General features: G+C 42.7%; 1 protein-coding gene across 2 annotated transcripts; it reads right to left on the minus strand.

Moving 5' to 3' along the window:
• Nucleotides 1–18,823: 18,823 nt before the first annotated feature.
• LOC112659993 (ral guanine nucleotide dissociation stimulator-like) lies at nucleotides 18,824–26,117 on the minus strand. Of its 2 annotated transcripts, XM_025447278.3 has the most exons (5): nucleotides 25,795–26,117; nucleotides 22,595–22,809; nucleotides 22,131–22,234; nucleotides 19,807–19,839; nucleotides 18,824–19,445 (listed from the first exon to the last, which is right to left on the minus strand). In XM_025447278.3, the coding sequence occupies exons 2-5, from the start codon at nucleotides 22,724–22,726 to the stop codon at nucleotides 19,430–19,432; spliced, it is 285 nt and encodes a 94-aa protein (XP_025303063.1). In that variant the 5' UTR covers nucleotides 22,727–22,809; nucleotides 25,795–26,117; the 3' UTR covers nucleotides 18,824–19,429. The 2 variants fall into 2 exon arrangements, with proteins under 2 accessions (XP_025303063.1, XP_048953986.1); XM_049098029.1 differs by lacking the exon at nucleotides 25,795–26,117 and having other exon boundaries at nucleotides 22,595–24,570.
• Nucleotides 26,118–26,606: the final 489 nt, after the last annotated feature.

A 26,606-nucleotide genomic window follows, 5' to 3' on the forward strand; every position in this document is an offset into this window, starting at 1 on the left:
CTATATTTTCTATAAAAAATGTGGTTACCTTATGCATAGTATGTCTTCACCATAATTCATGGCTGAATTTAGAATACTTAGAGACATCCAGGTCAGTTAGGATCTTTCTTTTAATTGTTCAGAAAATGGATGATGAAATCATTAAGTAAGGGAAGAAAGATGGATGGGTAGAGGAGGAGAGACCCAGGGGATGTGGAGCTGAGACTTGCTCACTGTTGCCATGAGTGTGACTTGGCACAGTGAGGGTTGACTTTAGATTTGTGATTTGGACGCATCGTTAGAAAGTGGTGTTTTATTAACCAAGATAGAGAACACAGAAGAAAGAGGAAGTTATGGGGATTAGGGATTGGAGTGTGGGAGAGAAGATGACACTTTCAGCGTTTGTGCTGAATTTACAATGACCGTCGCGTATTCAGATTGGAGATACATAGTAGGCAGCTGAAAACCAGAGTTGCAAACTTGAAAGAGGGGTTTGTCTGTTTGTATGTCATTTTTACGTGGTGTGGATTCACCATATAGAGGAATGAATTAAAAAATGAGAACAGAATTTTTTTTCTCTTTGATACTCATTTTGAAGGAACATGAATGTGTTTGGTCAGGGTTTATGCTGTCATAGGAGGGGTGTGTGTGTGTGTGTGTGTGTGTGTGTGTACAAGGCATACCCATTCTTGTTGAACGTTTTGGTTAATTTTTAGTTAAATGCAAGATCATATGATACTCTGAAGTTTTCATATTTATAATATAGGACATTCTGTCTGAGGTTTTAAATTACTAAATCAGATGAGGACCCTTGGAAGTTTATTGGAAGTATATAATATTCCCTTTTAGGATAGGTAGTGATAAAATCCTAATGAGTTGTCACTGTTTTAAGATCTGTGAAGTTCCCTAATTGGTATTCATGCAGGTATTTTTAATGGAAATAACCTCTTGCACTCTAAAATGTTGTGAAAGAAATATTACTGCACTCCTTCTGGCTTTATCTGGAACATTCTGCCTTTTTAGATATTTGTATATTATGTCTATTGCCCCTAAAAGAATAGATATGTTATGATTTATTACCTCTTCCTGCTTATAAGATACATTTTTGTCATATTTTAACATTTTTGAAATTGTGATGTGTTTAGAGTCACCTGGGACATTAATTTGAGATTTTCACCTTTGGAAAAGATGTTAGTAAATCAATTATGTATCTCAAAATCAATACTCAGAATCAGAATCAAGTAAATACTGCACAGTAAGTTATCATAATGCACTACCCCAGGCACTTATTATTGTCATGGGGCACTTTGATTAGTTGATTCCAATTTTGGCTCCTTAGTTATTTTGTAGTACTGAGTTTAGTGTTCAACCCCTGGGTAGAAACACTGATTTTTCTGATCTTCAGGCGATAGATTAACACTGAGAATTTTTTTAATGAACTCATGATTCCTCCAACAATCTCTGTCTATCTGTCACCTACTTAGGGAAATGATCCCCCAATAGTTATGTGCTGACTTCCCTTCTGAAGCTGGGAATGTCTGTTCATCTTTGTATTTCCAGAGCGAACTTCGTGAAGTGGCACATGCTAAATGTGAGCATGGAAGTGGGCTGGTGGCTTGACTCACAACTTTGACCTGACCTATGGTCCAGTATCTGCTTTTCTTTTTCAGAGTCCAAGATCCTATGGACTCACTGAACCTCCACCTCTGTAGTGGACAGTGCTGGAAGGGATATCCAGAAAAATTCACGTGCTTTTATTTATTATGTTTTAAGATTGTTGAATTTAGACACTAATTAGAGAATATTTGGGAATTAAAGATAATCTTTAAAATTCTAGCATAATCTTACTGCACAGCAATTGTCATGGTGAATTTTTAATTGTATATGTATTTATTAGATCATTTTGTCTACATTTACATATGACATGTAATTGAAAAGTCATTTTTTTCCAAAGTATTCTAAAACGTTTCTTTTGGGGATCCCTGGGTGGTGCAGAGGTTTGGTGCCTGGCTTTGGCCCAGGGCGTGATCCTGGAGACCCGGGATCGAATCTCATGTCGGGCTCCTGGTGCATGGAGCCTGCTTCTCCCTCTGCCTGTGTCTCTGCCTCTCTCTCTCTCTCTCTCTCTCTCTCTCTCTCTCTGTGTGACTATCATAAATAAATAATTTTAAAAAAAAAGAAATAAAATCTTTAATAAAAATAAAAATAAATAAAATGTTTCTTTTGTTCTCTTTAACTAAAACACCACATATTGATATATTCTTTCTTATAGAATTCTAATTTCACTTGTCATTTTTTTTTGGTCTGAATAATAGGTTTATTTATATTTATTTTTATATTTTTTATTTTATTTATTTTTTTAAAGATTTATTTATTTATTTATTTATTTATTTATTTATTTATTTATTTATTCACAATAGACATAGACAGAGAGAGAGAGAGGCACAGACACAGGCAGTGGGAGAAGCAGACTCCATGAGAGGAGCCCGATGCGGGACTCGATCCTGGGACTCCAGGATCACGCCCTGGGCCAAAGACAGGTGCAAAACCTCTGAGCCACCCAGGGATGCCCTTGTTTTTTTATTTTTAAAGATTTATTTATGGGATCCCTGGGTGGCGCAGCGGTTTAGCGCCTGCCTTTGGCCCAGGGCGCGATCCTGGAGACCCGGGATCAAATCCCACGTCGGCTCCCGGTGCATGGAGCCTGCTTCTCCCTCTGCCTGTGTCTCTGCCTCTCTCTCTCTCTGTGACTATCATAAATAAATTTTAAAAAAATAAAATAAAGGATTTATTTATTTATTCATGAGAGATGAGAGAAAAAGAGAGAGAGAGGGAGAGAGAGAGAGGGTGGGTGCCAGAGGGAGATATTAGTGAGTGTACATTATTTTGATTACATTGCACAAAATAAAACTACTATTTCTTTCATAGAAATACAGCAGTGGGAATTATAAGTATTTGTAGAAGTATTGAATTATGTCTCAGTGGATTTATGTGAGTGTGACTTTTCCTAATTTAAGAATGTACATTCAAGTTATTGCTGTCCTTTTCATACTTCCTGACTGATTGAAAAATATTGATTTTCTTACTACAGAGTGCCAAATAAATAGGAGGATGAAGTTTTCTCTTTGGAGGGAATTCCAGTTTTACTTTGTACCTACCCCTTTTAATCTAAAAATTGAAACAAAAGTTGTGTCCCGAATCCCCATTGTTATAATCAGTGACTAGTTACAGTATACTGTACTTGAGGCTATTAGGTCTACAAATGCCATCCTATAATTACATTATTATTATTATTATTATTATTATTATTATTATTATCTTAAGGTTATGGCTTTGGAAGTTTTAAGTGCTAGGTTTCTCCTTTTGAAAGCAGATGTGGATGTCATAAAGGACTGGCCGGATTTGTTTATTGAAGTGGTACAGTTTTGTTTTGTTTTTTTAATTTCGGGTTTCAGATTCAAGTAGAATTTGAGGAAAAGTATAATATATAGAATTGATCTTTTTATTCATCTGGTGTTATTGGTGTTTCAATATAAATTATTGCTTGAATTGCTGTTACAGTCTTTCTATCTGAGGTTCCTGGGAACATATCATCTGTTGTTCCTGCCTCCTGGCACTCGGTCATCTTCTGTGTGCTGTGGCAGGCTGCTGTTTATGGATAGACAGCAGAGAAGTACTGAGGCTCAGTTCTCCCAAATGTGGAGACATCTGTGAATTGGACAGCATGCCACCGTTTAGACTGTCCTCCTCCATCCCACTGTATGCTCAGTACTGTCTCTGGAGTGGGAGGAAGTTATTTCTTCCAAAAGGTTCAAATGAATTTCTAGTTAATATCATTTAATATCACTTCAAATAAATTTGACTACTTATAGGTATATTGCCTATTGTTTGTGAATGTATTTAAATTTTGTGTAATTGAAACATATTTGCTGTTCTTGTTTTTAGACTTACAGATTTTTTATAGGAGAGAAAATGAGAATATGGACAAAATGGGAACACCTGGAAGTTGATAGATTTAACATAGAAGTTTTTTTCTGCAGTAGAAACTCTTTAAAAAGCAAGATTTATGTCCAGGAATCAGGAAACATTGGAAACAACCCAAATGTCTATTTATTTCCACCATATGACCCCATTTTTGAAAAAAAAAAAAGCCAAATTAAGCAATGTAGTATTTATTATTTTATAATATTACAAAATATATTGTTACATTATGAGATAATATAGTATTTATTAGATTATATAAAGGATATGTACATATGTTGTAAAACTATCAAACCAACTGAAGGAATGATGAAATGATTCAGCATATATTTATCTTTCAGACAGTAGGCTGTGAGATGAGATTAGGGGAAAGCACACAGCTTAGTAGTATGCTCCATACTTGCCTTGCTTGCTGAATGTTCTTTACTCATTTAAAATATTATATAAAGAAAACATTTCTTAAGATCTGATTTAAAAAGGCAGCACATGGATAGCCCGGGTGGCTCAGCATTTTAGCGCCACCTTTGGCCCGGTGCGTGATCCTGGAGATCCGGGATGGAGCCCACTTCTCCCTCTGTCTGTGACTCTGTGCCTCTCTGTGTGTCTCTAATGAATAAATAAAATCTTAAAAAAGGGCAGCACAATAATAATAATAATAATAATAATAATAATAATAATAACAGAATAGCAGAGAGAAGATTGGGTGGCTCATACACAGATATAGATTGGGCCATGGACATGGCCCAATCAGCTGCAGATTTGGTGTCTGGTGGAAGTCCACTTCCTGGTTCAGAGGCCGCTACTTTCTTCTTGTGTCTCCCACATGGCAGCTCTGTGGGCTGGGTTATTTTTTTACAAGGGTGAAAATCCCATTCATTAGGGCTAAACCCTCGTGACCTCATCACCTCCCAACCACCTCAGGTCCTAATACCATGAGGACTAGATTTTATCATGTGAATCTTTGGGGGGGGGGGTTTCGCAAGGATTCAGTCTGTAACATGTTTGGAGAATCACATATGGACCACCTAGGAGGTGAGTCAAAAACTCACCTAGGAATATATGACTAATTTTGTCTTTTAGGATATTTATAAGTTATTTTAATGGTGTTACAGAAAGCATCCAACTATATGGAATTTTTTCTGATGTAGAACAGGAACTGAAAATTGCAATTCCTCACTAGCCAGTAAAAACTTCAGTTGATCTCACAGGTTAATTGTCAGAATCAGATGTAATACAGGGTATAGCAAAAATTGTAAGTTTTAAATGCTGTTAAAATATAACATCATTCCTATCCTGGTATTCTTTGCAAACATAATTATTTGATATTAGGAGTCACAGAATTTCTGCTTTGTTTAAAAATGTGTTCTTGTTCTCAACTGTTTCTAATAATAGAACGTACCCCCTTGTTTTGTATTAGTTACTTCAACACACTTTGAGTTCCTTTGGGGGGAAAAAAAAACAAGCACTGCCAGTATTGAGGAGTATCGGTTATGAATAAGTAAGCATTTAGAGTAGACAGGTGTCAGTTTTGTCTGGTTCAGGAAACTAGTCTGTGGGTCTGTGTCACTTCAGATGACTACCATGCCACCTGGTTCAATCTCTTTGCTCAGGATCCTGCTTCATGGAAGGCTGGAGTTTTGCTAATTCTGTCCTTCTATAAGCAGCTTAGGTTTCCTGTGTGTGTTTATCAGTTGGTGTATCCCTGCAACTGACATATATGACATACTTCTTGCTCATAGGGCTTCCAAATGTTTTCATTCAGTTAGTAATAGAGTTGATTGTTTTCTTTACTTCGTTTTGCATAGAAAAACCTAGTGTTAGCAATTGAATACTCACCCACTGAAACAGAAACCACCACCATATGATTTCATTAAAGGCACCAAGCATCTGCTCCTTTACTGAAGGGAATTACATAGTATTCTCTATACAGAATCTCAGTTCACACTTTGAAGACTAATTGCCTGAGGAAAGAACAGTGTATGAAATTGGGTAAATTATTTTTTCACATTTACCTGATTGATAAGAGGTTAAGTGCCGTCAAGTACAACCACTGAGTACTCTTTTATTTTTAAAATTAGGTTCCACAGACTATAAGTTTGGCATTTTATTAGACTGCTGAAGAAAGGTATGTAGGCTTAATAGAATTAAAAACTGCCTTATATACCTGGCACATGTGTGTATGCCATTGTACTCATAATCAGTTGCAAATGCACTTAAAGTATAAGCAGCTCTTCTCATGGGAATCTTTTGATTATCCTTATTTTAGAAAAATTACCTGGTTGATGTCAAAGTGAAATGATACGGAGATTCATTTCTGCCCATTTGTAAGTTACTGACACATCTGTTTTTATTAATAATGTTAAAATATTTTATGTATTTAGGTAAGCTGTTCAAAAATGTTTCTAAGGAAGTTTTGTATGGGGAAACATCTGGCTTATTAACTTACATAGTAGAAATTCCACACCCTTGTTACTGTTTGGCAATACAGAATACATAACAAGCACTGAATTTAGTACACATTTGGCCACACAAAGTTGAGAATAAAGTTCATGCTTAGGAGTATTAGTTAAGTTCACGTTATCTTCCCTTTGAACCAAAATATGAATGTTTTGAATATTAACAATGACTGGAAATCTCATGGTGGGACTGAGAAAGATAGAATACATATCTGCTTTGAGGAGAAAGTAACGTAAAAGAAATCGCTTCTATATTTATATACACATATATATCTGTAGGTAGAATTTTAAATAAGTTTAAGTGTAATTAATGGCTGCTAACATTGTGCAGTTTGTCAAGTTTGCCACATGGGATGCCACGGAAGAAGTATTACATATTCTGGGTTTAAGGCATTAAAAATTAAATAATACTTGGGCAAATTGAACACCAATAAAAAATAAATTTATTATACAAAAAATAAAGGCTTAAAACCAAAAAATAAATAAATATTACTTGGTTATGTTTAAATATTTTCTTTTTTTAATATTTTATTTATTCATTAATGAGAGAGACAGAGATAGAGGCGAAGACACAGGCAGAGAGAGAGAAGCAGGTTCCATGCAGGGAGGCCAACATGGGACTAGATCCCATGTCTCCAGGATCACACCCTGGGCCAAAGGCAGGCGCCAAACTGCTGAGCCACCCAGGCATCTCTGTGTATGAATATTTTCAAACAAATCACTAGTGTACATGGGAGTATGTTGAAATATTTAAATGCTGTGAAGTTTCTTTTTCAAGATTAAATTTTATTATCAGACATGAGCTAGTGTTTATAAATTATAGAGATGTTTTTAGTGAACACTTATGAAATCATCAAGGTGATCACATCAACAAGAGAAAAAACAAGAACCATAGGATCCTCTCAATAGATGCAGGGAAAGCATTTGACAAAGTACAGCATCCATTCCTGATCAGTACTCTTCAGAGTTATGCACAGGGAACATTCCTCAATATCTGTAAAGCCATCTCTGAAAAGCCCACAGCAAACATCATTCTCAATGGGGAAAATGGGAGAGCCTTTCCCCTAAGATCAGGAACATGACAGGGATGTCCACCCTCACCACTGCTATTCAACACATTACCATAATTCCTAGCCAAAAGACATTCAAATTGGCAAAGGAGTCACTCTCCCTTTTCGCAGATGACAAGATACTGTACTTTGAAAACACAAAGACTCCACCCCAAGATTGCTAGAACTCATCCAGCAATTCAGCAATGTGACAGGATACAAAAATCAATGCCCAAAAATAAGCTGCACTTCTCTACACTGACAATGAGTGGGAAGAAAGAAAAATTAAGGACTCAACCCATTTACAACTGGACCACAAATCAGAAGATATATAGGAATAAACCTAACCAAAGAGGTAAAGGATCTATACCCTAAAAACTACAGAACACTTCTGAAATAAATTGAGGAAGAATCAAAGAGATGGAAAAACTTTCCATGCTCATATATTGGAAGAATAAATATTATGAAAATGTCTATGCTATGCAGGGCCTTTTACAGGTTCAATGCAATCCCTATCAAAATACCATGGACTTTCTTCAGAGAGTTGGAACAAATTATTTTAAGATTTGTGTGGAATCTGAAAAGACCCCGAATAGCCAGGGGAATATTGGGGAAAAAAAACAAAACAAAACTCCAGATCAGGGGCATCACAATGCCAGATTTCAAGCTGTAGTACAAAGCTGTGATCATCAAGACAGTGGTACTGGCACAAAAACAGACACATAGATCAATGGAACAGAATAGAGACCCCAGAAATGGGCTCTCAACTCTATGGTCAACTAATATTCGACAAAGCAGGAAAGACTATCCACTGTAAAAAGGACACTCTCTTCATTAAATGGTGTTGCGACAAGTTGACAGCCATGTACAAAAGACTGAAACTAGACTATTCTCTCACACCAGACACAATGATAAACTAAAAATGGATGAAAGATCTAAATGTGAGACAAGAATACATCAAAATCTTAGAGGAGACCACAGGCAACACCCGTTATGAACTTGGCCACAGCAACTTCTTGCAAGATACATCTATGAAGGCAAAGGAAATGAAAGCAAAAATGAACTCTATTGGGACTTCATCAGGGTAAAAGCTTCTGCACAGCAAAAGAAGCAGTCAACAAAACTAAAATACAACCTACAGAATGGGAGAAGATATTTGCAAATGACATATCAGATAAAGGGCTAGTATCCAAGATCTAATAAGAACATCAGATTCAACACCCAAGAAAGAAACAATCCAATCATCCAATGGGCTGAAGACATAACAGACATTTCACCAAAGAAGACATTTTCATGGCCAGGAAGCACATGAGAAAATGCTCTGCATCACTGGCCATCAGGGAAATACGAATCAAAACCACAATGAGATACCACCTCACAATGGTGAGAATGGGGAAAATTAACAAGACTTGAAACAACAAATGTTGCAGAGGGTGTGGAGAAAGGGGAACCCTCCTGCACTGTTGGTGGGAATGTTAACTGGTGCAGCCACTCTGGAAATCTGTGTCCTTCAACAAATGAATGGATAAAGATGATGCGGTCCATATATATAATGGAATATTACTCAGACATTAGAAGGACGAATACTCACCACTTTCTTCAATGTGGATGGAACTGGAGAGGATTATGCTGAGTGAAATAAGTCAATCAGAGAAGGACAAACATTATATGGTTTCATTCATATGGGGATTATAATAATAGTGAAAGGATTATCGGGGGGAGGAGGGGAAATGAATGGGAAAAATAGGGAGACAAACCATGAGAATCCTAACTCTGGAAAATGAACAAAGGGTTGGGGAAAGGGAGTTAGGCGGGGGGCATGGGGTGACTGGGTGATGGGCATTGAGGGGTCACCTGTCAGGATAAGTACTGGCTGTTATACTGTGGGTTGTAAATCGAATTTCAATATACATGAAACGTCAAAGATTCAGGTTACCAAATTTTGGAAGCTATTTTAAAGGTTTACCCATAAAACTTTTTTTCTTTAATTTTACATATATGCCCTTAACAATGAAAAGAAAAGTATAGGAGACAGACAAAATTGACCATTTTAAGTAGTTTTTGTGCACAGACCGCAACAGATACAATTTGCCTAATCAATTGAGGCAACAGCAAAACTGAATAGTCCCCTCCCTTGGGACTGATTTCTTTTTTTTTTTTTTTTTTTTTAAGAATTTCAGAAGAGCAGGTATTACCACTCCTTCAGTGTTTGGTCGAAATTCCTGTGAGGCCATCTGGTCCTGGGCGTTTGTTTGTTGGCAGTTATTTTTATTACTGACTCAATTTCCTTGCTAGTATTCAGTCCATTGAACTTTTCACCTACTTCCTCCTTCAGTTTTTGTAGCTTCTAGACTTCTAGGAATTTATCCACTGCGTGTAGGTTGTCCAATATGTTGGTCAATAGTTTTTCATAATATTCTGTTTCAATCATTTAATGTATGTATTCAATTGGTTGCAATTTCTCCTTTATCCTTTGTGATTCTGTTTGAGTGCTTCTCCCTTCTTCTTTCATGAGTCTACCTACAAGATTATCATTCTGTTGATCTTCAAGGAACTAGATAGTGGTTTCATTAATCTGTTCTACTGGTTTTTACTTTTGTTTCTGTAACATATATTTCAGCTCTAATTTTTAGTACTTGTGGCCTTCTGCTGTTTTTTGGTTTTATTTACTGTTCTTTTGCTGAGTCCTTTAGCATAGGTTTATGTGGTTTGAGATTTTTGTTTGAGGTAGGTCTGTATTGCTGTAACCTTCCCTCTTTAGGATCCATTTTGCTGTATCTCAAAGATTCTGGACAGTGGTCTTGCCATTTTTATTTGTTTCCATGTAATTTTTTCTGTCTTCTTGGAGTTCTCCTTCGATGCATTCATTGTTTACTAGCATGGTGTAAACCACGCGTATGTGTGTTTTTCCAATTTTTTTTTCTCTTGGGATTGATTTCTAGTTCCACAGCATTGTGCTCAGAAAAGATGCTTGGTATGATTTCAATGTTTTTGAATTTTTGAGACTTGTTTTGTGGCCTGATCTGTGACCTATGCTGAAGAAGTTACCACGGGCACTTGAAAGGAATGAGTATTCTGCTGTTTGAACAAGTTTGAACCAGTGAATTAGTCCAAGTAATTGTTTCCTTTTTGATTTTCAGTTTGGGTCATCCCTCTATTAATGTAAGAGGGGTGTTAAAGTCTCCTACTATTGTTGTATTACTGTCAATTAGTTCCTTAATGCCTAATTGCTTTATGTATTCAGGTGATCCTATGTTGTGTGTACATTTATTTAAAACTGTTAAATCTTCTTGTTGTGTCATCTCCACTCTTATACATAACATCTTTGTCTCCTACTACACACTCTGTTTTAAAGTGTGTTTTGACTGGAAGAAGTGTTCCTACTCCTGCCTTCTTCAGACCTCTTGAATGATAAATATTTTTCTCCATCTGCTCGCTATCATTCAGCAGGTGTCTATAGATCTGAAATGAATCTCTACTAGTCAGCATATAAGTGAGACTTGTTTCCTTTTGTTGGTGTTGTTGCTGTTGTTGATTGAAAGAGTTTAGTTTGTTTTATTTTTTACAGTTTTGTTTGTGAATCCACCCTGTCACCCTATGTCTTTTCATCAGAGTGTTTTGTCCATTTACATTCGTAGTAATTATTTTTGTATTCGAGTTCAATTTGCCAACATATAGCATAACACCTAGTGCTCATCCCATCAAGTGCCCCCCTCAGTGCCCATCACCCATTCACCCCAACCCCCCGCCCACTTCACTTTCCACCAGCCTTTGTTCGTTTCCCAGAGTTAGGGGTCTCTCATGTTCTGTCTGATATTTCCCACTCTGATATTTCCATTCTGATATTTCACACTCATTTCCACTCATTTCTTCTTCTTTCCCCTTCTTCCATTTCACTATTTTTTATATTCCCCAAATGAATGAGACCATATAATGTTTGTCCTTCTCCAATTGACTTATTTCACTCAGCATAATACCCTCGAGGTACATCCGACTCGAAGCAAATGGTGGGGTTTATCATTTCTAATGGCTGAGTAATAGTTCATTTCCCAGAGTAAGGAGTCTTTCATGTTCTGTCTCCCTTTTTGATATTTCCCACTCATTTTTTCTCCTTTCCCCTTTATTGCCTTTCACTATTTTTATATTCCCCAAATGAATGAGACCATATAATGTTTTTCCTTCTCCGATTGACTTATTTCACTCAGCATAATACCCTCCAGTTCCATCCACATCGAAGCAAATGCTGGGTATTTGTCATTTCCAATGGCTGAGTAATATTCCATTGTATACATATACCACATCTTCTTTATCCATTCATCTTTCGATGGACTCGAAGGCTCTTTCTACAGTTGGCTATTATGGATATTGCTGCTATAAGTATCAGGGTGGAGGTGTCCTGGCGTTTCATTGCATCTGTATCTTTGGGGTAAATCCCCAGTAGTGCAATTCCTGGGTTGTAGGGCAGATCTATATTTACCTCTTTGAGGAACCTCCACACAGTTTTCCAGAGTGGCTGCACCAGTTCACATACCCACCAAAAGTGCAGGAGGGTTCCCCTTTATCCACGTCCTCTCCAACATTTGTGGTTTCCTGCTTTGTTAATTTTCCGCATTCTCACTGGTGTGAGGTGGTATCTCATTGTGGTTTTGATTTGTATTTCCCTAATGGCAAGTGATGCAGAGCATTTCCTCATGTGCTTGTTGGCCATGTCTATGTCTTCCTCTGTGAGATTTCTGTTCATGTCTTTTGCCCATTTCATGATTGGATTGTTTGTTTCTTTCCTGTTGAGTTGAATAAGTTCTTTATAGATCTTGGATACTAGCCCTTTATCTCATACATCATTTGCAAATATTTTCTCCGATTCTGTAAGTTGTCTTTGAATTTTGTTGATGGTATCTTTTGCTTTGCAAAAGCTTCTTATCTTGGTGAAGTCCCAATAGTTAATTTTTGCTTTGGTTTCTCTTGCCTTCATGGATGAATCTTGGAAGAAGTTACTGTGGCCAAGTTCAAAAAGGGTGTTGTCTGTGTTCTTCTCTAGGATTTGGATGGAATGTTGTGTCACATTAAGATCTTTCATCCATTTTGAGTTTCTCTTTGTGTATGGTAAAGAGAATGGTCTAGTTTCATTTTTCTGCATATGGATGTCCAATTTTCCCAGCACCATTTATTGAAGAGACTGTCTTTTTTCCAGTGGATAGTCTTTCCTCCTTTGTCGAATGTTAGTTGACTATAACGTTGAGGATCCACTCCTGGATTCTCTATTCTGTTCCATTGATCTATGTGTCTGTTTCTGTGCCAGTACCACACTGTCTTGATGACCACAGCTTTGTAGTCCAACCTGAAATCTGGCATTGTGATGCCCCCAGCTCTGGTTGTCTTTTTGAATATTCCCCTGGCTATTAGGGGTCTTTTCTGATTCCACACAAATCTTAAAATAATTTGTTCCAACTCTATGAAGAAAGTCCATAGTATTTTGATAGGGATTGCATTAAATGTGTAAATTACCCTGGGTAGCATTTACATTTTCACAATATTAATTCTTCCAATCCATGAGCATTGAATATTTTTCCATTTCTTTGTGTCGTCCTCCATTTCTTTCAGAAGGGTTCTATAGTTTTGGGGGTATAGATCCTTTACCTCTTTGGTTAGGATTATTCCTATGTATCTTATGCTTTTGGGTGCGATTATAAATGGGATTGACTCCTTACTGTCTCTTTCTTCAGTCTCATTTTTAGTGTATAGAAATGCCCCTGACTTCTGCGCATTGTTTTTGTATCCTGCCAGGCTACCAAATTGCTGTATGACTTCCAGGAATCTTGGGGTGGAGTCTTTTGGGTTTTCTATATACAGTATCATGTCATCTGTGAAGAGGGAGAGTTTGACTTCTTCTTTGCAAATTTGAATGCAATTTGTTTCTTTTGTTGCCTGATTGCTGAGGCTAGGACTTCCAGTACTATGTTGAATAGCAGTGGTGAGAGTGGACATCCCTGTCATGTTTCTCTTCTTAGTGGATAGGTTCCCAGTGTTTCCCCGTTGAGAATGATATTTGCTGTGGGCTTTCGTAGACGGCTTTTAAAATGTTGAGGAATGTTCCCCCTATCCCTACACTCTGAAGAGTTTTGATCAGGAATGGAATGCTGTATTATGTCAAACGCTTTCTCTGCCTGCATTGGGAGGATCATATGGTTCTTGTTTTTTCTCTTGCTAATATGATCAATCACATTGATTGTTTTACGAGTGTTGAACCAGCCTTGTGTCCAGGGAATAAATCCTACTTGGTCATAGTGAATAATTTTCTTAATGTACTGTTGGATCCTATTGGCTAGTATCTTGTTGAGAATTTTTGCATCCATGTTCATCAGGGATATTGGTCTGTAATTCTCCTTTTTGGTGGGGTCTTTGTCTGGTTTTGGAATTAAGGTGATGCTGGCCTCATAGAACCAATTTGGAAGTACTCTATCTCTTTCTATATCTTTCCAAACAGCTTTAGTAGAATAGGTATGGTTTCTCCTTTAAATGTTTGATAGAATTCCCCTGGGAAGCCATCTGGCCCTGGACTTTTGTGTCTTGTGAGGTTTTTGATGACTGCTCCAATGTCCTCCCTGGTTATTGGCCTGTTCAGGTTTTCTATTTCTTCCTGTTCCAGATTTGGTAATTTGTGGCTTTCCAGGAATGCGTCCATTTCTTCTAGATTGCCTAATTTATTGGCGTATAGCTGTTCATAATATGATTTTAAAATTGTTTGTATTTCCTTGGTGTTGGTAGTGATCTCTCCTTTCTCATTCATGATTTTATTAATTTGAGTCTTCTCTCTCTTCTTTTTAATAAGGCTGGCTAATGGTTTATGTATCTTATTAATTCTTTCAAAGAACCAACTCCTGGTTTTGTTGATCTGTTCCACAGTTCTTCTGGTCTCGATTTCGTTGAGTTCTGCTAGAATCTTAATTAACTCTCTTCTTCTGCTGGGTGTAGGATCTATCTGCTGTTTTTTCTCTAGCTCCTTTATATGTAAGGTTAGCTTTTGTATTTGAGTTCTTTCCAGTTTTTGAATGGATGCTTGTATTGCGACGTATTTCCCCCTTAGGACTGCTTTTGCTGCATCCCAAAGAATTTGAATGGTTGTATCTTCATTCTCATTAGTTTCCATGAATCTCTTTAATTCTTCTCTAATTTCCTGGTTGACCCTTACATCTTTCAGCAGGATGGTACTTAACCTCCACGTGCTTGAGACCCTTCCAATGTTCTAATTGTGATTTAGTTCTAATTTCAAACATTATGGTGCAATAATATGCAGGGGACGATCCCAATCTTTTGGTATTGGTGAAGACCTGATATGTGACCCAGTATGTGGTCTATTCTGGAAAAGGTTCCATGTGCACTTGAGAAGAATGTTTATTCAGTTTTGTTTGGATGTAAAGTTCTGTAAATATCTGTGAAATTCATTGGTATAGTGTATCATTTAAAGCTCTTGTTTCTTTGGAGATGTTGTGCTTAGAAATCTGTCGGTTGTAGAAAGCGCTACGTTCAAGTCACCAAGTATAAGTGTATGATTATCTAAGTATGTCTTAACTTTGGTTATTGGGATCCCTGGGTGGCGCAGCGGTTTGGCGCCTGCCTTTGGCCCAGGGCGTGATCCTGGAGACCCGGGATCGAATCCCACATCGGGCTCCCGGTGCATGGAGCCTGCTTCTCCTTCTGCCTATGTCTCTCTCTCTCTCTCTCTCTCTCTCTCTCTGACTATCATAAATAAATAAAAAATTAAAAAAAAACTTTGGTTATTAATTGATTGATATACTTGGCAGTTCCCACATTCAGGACATAAATATTGATGATTGTTAGGTCATCTTGTTGGATAGATCCTTTAAATATGATATAGTGTCCCTCTTTATCCCTCACTACAGTCTTGGGGATAAACTTTAGTTTATCTGATATAAGGATGGCTACCCCTGCTTTCTTCTGAGGACCATTTGAATGGTACATGGTCCTCCAAACTTTTATTTTCAGGCTGTAGATGTCCTTATGTCTAAAATGAGTCTCTTGTAAACAGCAAATAGATGGGTCCTGCTTTTTCATCCAGTCTGAAACTTCGCGCCTTTTGATGGGGTCATTAAGCCGATTCACATTCAGAGTTACTATTGAAGGATGTGAATTTAGTGTTATCATAATGCCTATTCAGTCATGGTTTTTGTGGATTGTTTTCTTGGACTTCCTCTTTCTATTACATAATCCCCCTTAATATTTCTTGCAGAGCTGGCTTGGTGGTCACATATTCTTTCAGTTTGTTGCCTATCTTGAAAGCTCTTTATCTCTCCTTCTTTTCTGAATGAGAGCCTTGCTGGATAAAGTATTCTTGGCTGTATGTTTGTCTCGTTTAGGACCCTGAATATATCCTGCCAGCACTTTCTGGGCTGCCAGGTCTTTGTTGAGAGGTCTGCTGTTAATCTAATATTTCTCCCCATAAAAGTTAGATATTTCTTGTCTCTTGCTGCTTTAAGGATCTTCTCTCTATCTTTGGAATTTCCAAGCTTCACTATTAAATGTCGAGGTGTTGAATGTTCTTTATTGATTTTGGGGGGTATCTCTCTATTTCCTGGATATGAATGCCCGTTTCCCTTCCTTGTAACTCTGTGGGAGAGAGGACTGTTTCTGCTTCTTTCCTTTGAGGTGAGTTTTTCCTTCTAGTCATTTTGCTCCGTGCAGTGTGGCCCAAAACAAGTTGTATTGGGAAAAGGAGAAAAATGATAGAAGAGAAAATAGGAAAAAAAAAGGGATCTCTGGGTGGCGCAGTGGTTTGGCGCTTGCCTTTGGCCCAGGGCACGATCCTGGAGACCTGGGATCGAATCCCACGTCAGGCTCCTGGCGCATGGAGCCTGCTTCTCCCTCTGCCTGTGTCTCTGCCTCTCTCTCTCTCTCTGTGTGTGACTATCATAAATAAATAAGAAATTAAAAATAAAAGAAAAAGAAAATAGGAAAAAAAGAAAGAAAATGGGGGGGAAAGCAAACAGAAAACAAAAAACAAAGGGGAGTATCCTCTGATTCTATATACTGTAAATTCCTTGACTTCCCCTGGATCTTTCCAGTGCTGCTTGGTCAATAACTTGTTTTTTTCCCTGTCTGTCTAGCTGGTCTTCTGGGGGAGTGACCTGCTTTGCTGATTCCCAGGTGTGTGCACCTGGGAGAGCTGCTCAGCCCTCTGCCTCGTGCATGGCTCAGCAGGAGTTGTTTATCCTGTGAGACCCCATGAGGAACAACAACAGTGTCGGTGGCCAGCTCTGGGGCCCTGGATTCAGCTCCCACAGTAAGTATGGAGCTCTACGTCTGCAGGGTCCTGGATGCTATGGGGGAGGGGGCTGCCGATCTGCACAGCTCTGGGCCGCCCAGTGGCAGGAACGTCCTGGCTATCCTTTGTCCCCCCGGCCTCTGCCTGTCCTGAGGGCAGCACCAGATCCTGGGCTGTGTCCCCCAGCGTCCTGGGGTCTGGGGCCTGCGCCGCTGGAATCGCACTCCCGGGGCCGCTCAGCCCCTTCTGGTTGGAGCGGCTGCCTGAGCTGCTGTCCAAGCTGCTCCTGGGCCCCACCTTACCTGAGCTGCAGCCCTTTAGGGAGCTTGGCTGGTGCGTGCTGCGCTCTCCCTCTATTAGTGCCCCTGGGAGCCTGAGGGCGTCCCGGCCCTTCCTGGGATACTGGTCCAACTCCTTGGGAGTGCCTTTCTGTCCGGGAAGATTGGTGAAGCTCCTGCTTCTCTGGGTCAGGGCTTTCCTGTCCTGGGGGCACTCGCTGAGCGGCTCAGCCTGGCTCCTCGTGGGGCCCCTCCCCCTTGGATGCTTTTTTATTTCTTTCCTTTTTTTCTGTCTTCCTACCTTGATAGAAGCATGAACTCTTCTCACTGTGTCATTCCAGCTGTTCTCTCTTTATATCTCAGGCCGAATTCATGGGTTTTCAGGATGATTAGAAAGTTATCTAGGTAATTTGGTGGGGACAGGTGACTTGGGGACCCTACTCTTCCCCCATCGTAGTGATTATTGATCAGAATACATATATTGCCATTTGATTACTCAGGTCATCAGCTTGGTGGCATTCACCTCATGGAACCTCCTGAATCCTCCTCTCTCATTCGTCATATTTCAAAGCTCCTGACAGAAAAGGTTCATGTACCCCATGATATAACTGAAGTACAAGATGTTAGAGGTCAAGCCCAGTTAGCAATTTCAGACAAGACAGTGTAAGTGTGTACACTTAGTGTAAACTGGTGAATGTCTGGGACCACAGACATCAGAACAACAAAGACCTAAAAGTCATCTTGTCCAGCAAGGAGAGTGTGGTGGTTTCTCTGGCCAAAGCATTATTCTGGCAAGGGACAACTGATGTCTGATCCATCAGGTCCCAGCCAGGGAAGAGTGGCTACTACGCATCCGACCAAGAAGCTGGGGCCTTCAGGGAATTTCTGCCTTCAAGAGAGCTGCCAAAGGAAATACAGGAAGGCAGGAAATCCTAGCTCAGAAGTCAGCACAGATGTTCATGGAACCTGGCCCAGGTGTGACCTTCAATGTACACAAATATCTTTCCCCCTCAAGAAAACCAAGAGGGAAAGGAATTCAGAGATCACTGACGAGGATCCCAGGAGGATTCCAGTGTTGGTCAGGGGTGAAGTTGGAACCCCTGGAGTGAGACTGAGGATGGAAAGTCCTGCCTGCCCTTATTTCATCCACTAATTATCTTCCACTGGCCTCATGCCTTCCATGTGCAGGATATAGTCTCTTTACATGTTTGTCCCCACTTTAGTGTTGATGCAATTCCAGAGGTGGAACTAGACAACTACACGTTCCTAATAATGGAACTGTCAAACCCTAAAACCCAAGCCAAAATCATCTACATCGCAAAAAGTGGCAAGAAAAAGTCCTCCTTCCTTTAAACTGTACAAAGGGAGCCACTGTCCTTGGGCAGGAGGTAGTTCTGGCAAGTGGTATCCTTCAAGACCCCCAATTCAGTGATTGTTGCTATTCCTGTGGAAATACCTCCAACCTCTAAATCTCAGCAGTTAAGAGGTGTTTCTGCTGTTTGCCCGAGTTCCTTACACTGTCCTCTGAGAAAGGAGGGCTTGGGGATGCCCTTCAGTAGCTAGGGAGGAAGGCTGGATCTTCTACTTTTTCCCACATACAAGAGCTGATGACTCTGTAAGATTTCCTGTTTAAAATTAGCATAAGAGGGTAACCTGGGTGGCTCAGTGTTTGAGCATCTGCCTTTGTCTCAGATCATGATCCTGGAGCCCTGTGTTTGAGTCCCATGACAGGCTCCCCACAGGGAGCCTGCCTCTCTCTCTGTGTCTCTCGTGAATAAATAAAGAATATTTAGGGGGGAGAAAAGAAAATGAATATGAGACTCTTCAAGTCTTTTAGATTACTATAGGAAGTAAAAGAACGAAACTACTCCTGGACTCTAAAAAGGCTTTAATATTATAATATTGAAATCTACCATTTACTCTTTAAGATGATGAAATATTGGTCCTCCAAATAAGTGAAGAGACGGAAGGAAGTGTTGTTGAGCAGACGGGTCCCATGCCCGCTGTTGCCCCTGGACACCAGCTCAGGCCTGAGGTTGACTGTGGCCAGTTCTTTCTGTTTGTGAGCTAGGTTTGGGGCGCCAGCTAGCAGGACAAGATGTAGCTAAGGACAGAGTGACACATGTCAGTTGAGCAGGAGCTTCAATTCAGGAGTTTTTCCTGATATTTTCGAAGGAGCTGGAGCCTGGTGCCCCAGCAGCAAGGTTGGAGGCTGCCCCAGGAGCCATATTAGAAGGATCCCTGGAGTGGCCACCTGAGGAGTCTACCCCTACCCTCATTCAGCTCCTGATGGGCCTCACCTCTCCTCTTCACTGAGCCACTTCCCAGACTGGAACCAGGCCCTAAATGGATGCTTGGGCTCTACGTTGTAATGATCTGCAGCCACCTGGAGCAGCATGATCTCGGTCATGAATCTGCATTCCTGGGCCAAAAGAGAAGGACAGGATGCATGAAGAGCCTGGGTGGGGAAGCTACAAGTCTTTGGAGGGCTGAGCACTGGGACAGGGGAACAGTGCTGGGTCTTTGACACATGGCAACACCCCCGTCCTACAAATTCATCCCAACTTGTTCTCAGAGGTGAGTATAAACTGCCCCTGCTCTGGCAAGTTATCCTTGATGGCCATTCCTCTGTCCTCACTTACTGCATGGGACTTTTTCCTTATTATGAAACTATTCCCAAAAATGTGAGAATGAAGGGATGGAAGCAAGGAATGATCCTCCTGGGGACATCTCTGACAGCCACAGCCCTACCCTTTCCTACAGGAAGTCATAGAGAGCCTCACCTTATTCTTCTTCCGGTGGTTGAACTCATTGCCCTGGAAAGCAGACAACCAAAGTCTGTCAGTGACAGGACTCCGGTGATTACTGGCTGCTAATACCCACCCCTTCTCATGTTGCACTAAGGCCAGGCACACAAGGGGCCATGACTTCCCGGATGACAGGACTGCAATCTAGGTCAGGCTCTGGGAGCCAGGGAAAGGAAGACATGGGGTGGCAGTTCTGGCATCCTATAGCACAGGAAGGGGAGGCCAAAGCCTCAAGTGGGCAGGAGATGCTAGGCTCTTTAAGTGCCCGCTCAAGTTGGAGATCCTGACTTCACTCTGCCCCCACAGGCAATCTCAAAGGGACAGGCTGAAGTCAACCCAGACTAACCTCGTGCTGCTTTGCATTCAGGCAGCAGATTTGATCTCAGGACCAGTGAACTAAGTGCAGCCTCCCTTTACTCATCACAGACATGGGCAAGTAACTCTAGCTCACAGGGGCAGCGGGGAGGCTGTCACAAGGGGAAAATTTGCCAAGGACTGAGAGCTCAGGGCTCAGTTCAGGGGTTCTGTGCTCCCACACATCAGGATTCTGGCCCCTCCTTCCCAGCCCTCAGGCTCATGCACCTCCAGGTACTCCTCCATTGCAGCATCCAGCATGAGCAGGTCAGTGAGGAAGGTGCCAAGGAAGGGGACGACACCCTGTGTCAGGGGGTTGGGGGTGGAGTGAGTTCCTGCTCTCTCGTGTCCACAGCGATCCTCCCCGGGAAACATTCAGCCTCCTGGCCCACCCCAGCTTACCACATGGTGCAGACAAGGACCCTTCCCTCACCCTCCAAGAACATCAGAGTCCTCCTAATTATTTCAAGGGCGTGCTTTAGAAAATCATTGTATATGTGGCCCTGGGCCCCTGTCCACCGACAAACACATTTGTATCTAGGTTTAGATACAGGTCACTTCAAAAGAAGGGATTTAGAAGCTGTGGCAACAGGAGGTGGAGCTGGAGTTGGAAGGCCCCACCTGTCTTGATTTGGGGGCTTCCAGCTTTCAGAGAAGACCCCCGTCTCCTCTGGATTCGAGGCCATGTATCTGGGCCATGCTCAGCTTCTTCTGCCACTCCCTCTTCCATGCTCTCTGAACATTTACCCCCAGGGTTCCAAGTTTAGATGGACGTTCCTGCAGGGCTAAGGACAAGTTCCTCAAGATCATAATCACCTCAGGCTGCTTCTCCCCACCATCTTTGACTCAGACCCTGGACATCTGACGCAAGGCAGAGGGTAGCATGCTACGTTATCCTTAAGCCTGCCATCTAGTGATTCTAGAACAATCTCAGCTCCATATTCACTCCCTGTGTGACTTTGAGCTTGCAGTCTGGCCTCCCTGAGCCTGGTTCCTCACTGGGAAAGGTTGAGAATTCCAGCTACCTCCCTTGGTCTCCTGAGGACCCAGTGTCCTATTCCTATCATCATTGTTGTGGCCCTCATCCCATCCAAACCCCTAACTGAGCAGAGGCATGTCCTCTGGGCTCTCAAGTTTGGTAGAGGCCCCCATCTGGACCAGCTGGTGTCAGGGAGCTCGTGTGTCCAGCCTAGGGATTCTGGTAGAGCAGCAACTGCTTTTCTACCCCTTGTGGATTTTCACCCCTGGCTGTGTCCACATTCATGCAAAAGGCTTCACTCCCTGGAGGAATGCTCCTGGCCAGTCCCTAATTCATTCACGAAGGACACTGTTGCTCCCACACCTCTTCTTTCTATACCAACACCTTCCATGCTACCTTGATAAGCAGGTTCCTGCTCTGTGGATTGTCTTTGGTGCACAATTTTAAAAAATGTTCGAATGTTATTCCTGAATAGAGAGAAAGAAGGCAGGATGGATGTTGGAATACTATGGTAGGGTTGAGTGCAAGTCCCTATGATCTGAGACCTCAAAGGAGTCAAACTGCTGGATCACGGTTTTCTTTGGGTTCCTCTGAGCACTTAGGTCATTGGAGGACACAGGAGGGAGCTCTCTTGTGGGTCATCCACTGCATCCAGTCCCCTATTAATTGAACAGCTCTCCTTTGGTCAGTTTTTGTTTCAATTGGGAAGAGACTTTAGTTGCTGTAATGTTCATATCCTAAAACTTTTAATTCAGCTCAGCCCAGTCTCCCCAAATGGGGACATTTGGAGGCATGGTGGCCTATTCCCCAGGAAGGAGGAGAAAATAACCTGCCCCCCTGCCCGCCCACGTCCTGTTTCATGGTTTGCTGCCTCCTAGGAAGTCCAGGGTGACTGAGGGGGTGAAAAGGACAGGCATATGGGACATCCCTCACCCTTCATGGTCCTTCTGGAGAGAGGACCCCTCACCTGGAAACTTTGGTCCATGTGATCTTCAGGCGGTGAATTGAGGCACTCTGAAGAGCAGAGATGATGGCATTCATGGAAGAGTAGTTCCGCAAGATTTGACAGGCCTGGGGACGGAAGAGAATGAGCTGTCAGGTGGATAGCAGGAGCCCAATTTCCTGGAGAGCTGCACTCCTCTTCAGTGTCAGTCTCCTCTCCTGGATGAGACAGATGTCTAGGGACCTACAGAAGGGCACGTGGAAGACCCAGCGAGGAGCACTGCTGGGGAGAGGGGGCATTTTCCTTCACTCCAAGGAAAGAGTCATGTAGGAACTGAGCATCCCAAAATTGGGCCATGCAAGGAAAGGTCAGCATGCCCCTTGAAAGAAGAACTCAGACCAGAGACTTCCAACATTGAGAACTGATCAAGGACAGAGCAGTTCCCGAGGCTCAGGAGAGCAAGTCAGCTGGGCCTCCTGTAGGCTTACCTTGGCCACCTTGATCCAGTGCTCCACCACCATGGCCTGTCCCGGGCCATCATGCGTGCGTTGCCAAGGAAGGTGGTGATGACGCAGTTGGACACATCGTTGAACTGGGTGATGGTGGCATGGACTGTGCATGGCAGGTGCTCATTTCCAGGTTCATTTCGCTTGGACCAAATGGCACCCAGGCACTGTTGGGGCAGCAGCTTCTTGAACAGATCCTAGAGAATAGGGGGACACTCGCTCTCACAGCCATTTCACATGCAAGATTCATGTCCTATGTAGGGGTCCCATGTCAGAGCTGGGGCTCAGCAAGCGCAGAAAGTGGCCTGAACCCAGTTAGAGTCCCTGGATTGCACTCCATTCCTCTTCCCTGAGGGAGCCCAGTACAGGATGAACGAGGAGCGGATACTGCCGTGGGGGAGCAGAGGAAGGAGGGCATTTGTACCCTGATCATCCCCACTAACTTCAAGTTCAAGGGGGCTCCTCAGAGGGGCATCTTCCCCTCCCAGTGTTCATGCCTCTGGTCCTACTCCCCTTTCAGCAGCACATTCTCACAGAGAGAGGTACAACCACAGGTTTATCTCCCTGCCCTGTACTTCACACATTAGATGACTAATAAATGTAGGTTGCTCAGCCTCCAAGGCAGATGTGTGGGTGAGCCGTGGGCTTGGCCGCACACAGTGAGTTGCCCTCCTCCACCCAAGGACCAGTGCCTGCCCATTTGCCTATCAGTTCTGGCTCATTTAATTGACACAGGAACTCTGCATCAGTCCTTGCCAGGGTCTATCTCCAAAGTCTGCAGCTGGACAGTGAAAGCAAGGGTTTGAGGAACTGGACGGGTTGATGTGGTTCGTAAGTGATGGAGCTGAGATTTGGACCCTGACCTTACAAGCCCACATCAGGGAAGGGCAGGTCTGGGGTAGATGACAGCAGAAAGAAAGCCTGCCCCGGCCCCGGCCCCGTCCTGGGAGCCCAGCTGCTCACCACATCTATGGATGTCAATTGCTCTGCCACCAGCTTGGGAGGGAAGTCCATGAGACCGGGCTTCTCCTCATGTAGCTGGTGCTCGGGAGTTATGCACCAGTGGCAGGTCGCCTCTGGGGCTGGAGGTGGCTCTGTCTCTATGTTTAGGGAAGGAGTTACAATTCCCAGGAAAGCTGGTGGTCGAACTGACTGCAGCTCATGACCTGGTACACATGCAGAAGAAGACATGAGCTCTTGTTCCAGATCTGGAACAGCTGATCGAGGAGATGCTGGAAGGAGCCATGGAGCTGGCACTGGGACAGGATAAAGAGAAATGTTTGTCCACAAGACTGACTTGCCCCATGCCCTTCCAAAAACAGGGCAGATTCCATGGCCAATAGAGAAACCCCCAGTCCCTGAACCGCATTGCAGATAGTCTTCCCAGCTTGCAATCCCCCTTACCCTCTGACTCTGTGTCTGCCTCAGTGAGCTGCAGAATTTCCCGTGGCATCACGGTAATGGAGGTATGGCAATTCATGTCCCAGTCATGCAAATTTGCCTGCACCCAGGCCCCCTTTCCTTTGAAACAGGCACAGTGCAGGGACTGCCAGGTGTCCTGCAGTTTCTGGTCAGGCCAGGTACCCAAGATGGGAGAGAGGGTGCTGGGGAGAGTCATATGTGGAGCAGCATCACAGCATAGCCTTTCATGCCACATGGTACTTCCATAGCACCATTCTTTCTGTGTGGGCCCCAGAGAATGTCCCCAGCATGACTTCCAACCCCCCTATTGCTGTGCTTGCAGTGGATGATCCGGTCGTCCAGAAAACCTGTATGAGTCTCGTTTTTCTACTTAGCCTGTTTTCTCAATGGCCAAGGGCCTCGTCTACTCCATCCTTCATGCACACCAGTATCAGGGCTTAGGTTTGTGGCAGATTGGTGAGTGGTCTGCTCACCAAAGTTCTGTTCTTGGCCCCAGTTGTGGAGGTCAGAAGAGGTGGTATAGAGAGGTGCAGGAAGAGATGGATACTGCCTAAACTCCTTCCCTAAACATAGGACAGTTGAAGAGATGGATGTTTGAGGCACCGAATCAGCCCAGACTGTGCTCTGCTTCCCAGAGGGCTTGGGACCCCATCTACAGCTCCCTTTGACTCATTTCCCTCTTCACAGGAAGCCCCAAAAATGAAACCCTCCCAATGGAAATCAAGAGACCTATGAGATCCATGGCTCTGAGAGTTACTCCCCAGCCACAAACCCTTAGTCTCCCAACATGCTCTGTGGAGAAATTAAGGTTCTCCTTCTGGATCCAAAGATCAAAGTTTTACTTGATCTTTCCCAAAAATTTTTAAGGATATTTATTAGAGCGAGCGAGCGAGTGAGCGAATAAGCATGGTGAGCAGGCTCCCCACTGAGCAGGGAGCCCAATAGAGGGCTCAAACACAGGACCCTGGGATAACAACCTGACCTTATGGCATAGGCTTACCTGAATGAGCCCCTCAGTGCCCTTACTTGATCTTATGGTCCATGATAATGGTCCAGATATGGGTGGATCCATTCATTCTTTGAGGCGGCCATGAAGATGTCACATCTAAAAAACTATGGACATGTGTGCCTACGACACGCAGAGTGATTGTCTGACACTCTGATTAGTCTTGGGACCGAGACACTGTACCTTCTTTATTCCTTCAATTATCTCAGTGAATAGAAATGTGTCTGCAATACGAGGTGCTTAATATGTATTATTGGATGAAGGAATCCCAACCAGCACTTTCCGTATACTGAGTGGAACTTGAGCTGCTCTGCCTTCCCCCAGTGACCTCTACTCTTATGAGGACAGAGTATCAGGACCTCTTACTTATGTGGACAGAGTATCAGGACCAGTTAGATGGAATCTCAGAAGTCCTTTGCATACAGGAAAACTGCCTGCTTTGCATGTGCTTCTGTAAAACCAGAAGTGCCACAGGCCCACGGGGGTTGATGTGGAGACCTTCTTAACTGTGGAGAGAAAACTGCTACACATGAAGATGCCCAGCAGCCCTTTCTACAGAGCCAGGCACCAGATAAGTCTATGCCATGTTTTCTCTCAGGATTTCCACAGTAGCCCGATGAGGTTCATCCTCTTACCACAGCACTTTTTAGAGGAACAAAAGGAAGCTCAGAGAGGTGCAGTGACATTCCCAAAACATACTGGTAGTAGAGGCGAGACCCCCCTCCCCCATGCTGCATATGGGGTGGTCACTCACTTGGGGAATTGCTGGCCCAGGACCTGTTGGGCTGTGGTGAACACCTGGTAGATACAGGAAATGACTGGGTTGTTTGCGAGGCTTCTATCCTGGAAGGATGGTACCAAGGACTGTACAAAATTATCCATTCTCCCTTCTTTGAGCATCAGCATGGTCCTGGCCTCACCCAGGAATAGGGTTGATTCCTTTTCACACCAGAGACACAAGGAGGAGCACTGTAGTCAGCTTCCAAACCAAGAACCACTGCGAAGATCAGGGTCTGGCTCTCAGACCAGAGACTCCCATCCCCTCAGGAAGTTCTACAGGACAAGGGACTTGAGTGCTCACACAGAAAAAGGTGTGAGGCTTCAAAATATCATTGGTTTTAGGGAAGACATGGTAAACCATTAGTAACTTCAACACATTCTGTTAGCTGAGCAACAACAGCATTCCTCTCAACTAATAGTTTTATGAAGACCAGTATGCCATTGAGTCTTCAGTTACGGCCTCACACAGAACACAGAGGGCTAGACCCTCACATGCTGCTTAAGATCACATACATTGCAGCTGAGAAGAGACCAGAGCGTGAGCTGCATGGGGTTTCCCTTAAGCTGATGTGGCTTGGTCTGTTCCTGACATAGGGAGGAAGGGTCAGGGGAAAACTACCTTCTCCTGCAAGGCCCAAGGGCATCATTTGTTTCTAGTCTGTGTTCTGGTCTTGCCCTGATCATCTCTGTGTCTTGAGTTTGACCATGAATGTGGACCTGTTCTTACCGCAGACCTTCAATGGAAGTAGTTGGTGGCCTGATGCCCCTGTGCTTGTCAGAGGAGCT

This window comes from Canis lupus, chromosome 2 (genome assembly GCF_003254725.2).
Source record: "Canis lupus dingo isolate Sandy chromosome 2, ASM325472v2, whole genome shotgun sequence".
NCBI lineage: Eukaryota > Metazoa > Chordata > Mammalia > Carnivora > Canidae > Canis > Canis lupus.

Excerpts from the sequence above, each read along its gene's own strand:
- LOC112659993 (XM_025447278.3), bottom strand. The coding sequence starts at position 22,726 with ATGCACAGTCCATGCCACCATCACCCAGTTCAACGATGTGTCCAACTG. Across the intron at positions 22,235-22,594 it reads ACTGGATCAAGGTGGCCAAG|GCCTGTCAAATCTTGCGGAA; the intron begins GTAAGCCTACAG and ends TTCCGTCCCCAG. Across the intron at positions 19,840-22,130 it reads ACATGGACCAAAGTTTCCAG|GGCAATGAGTTCAACCACCG; the intron begins GTGAGGGGTCCT and ends TCTGCTTTCCAG.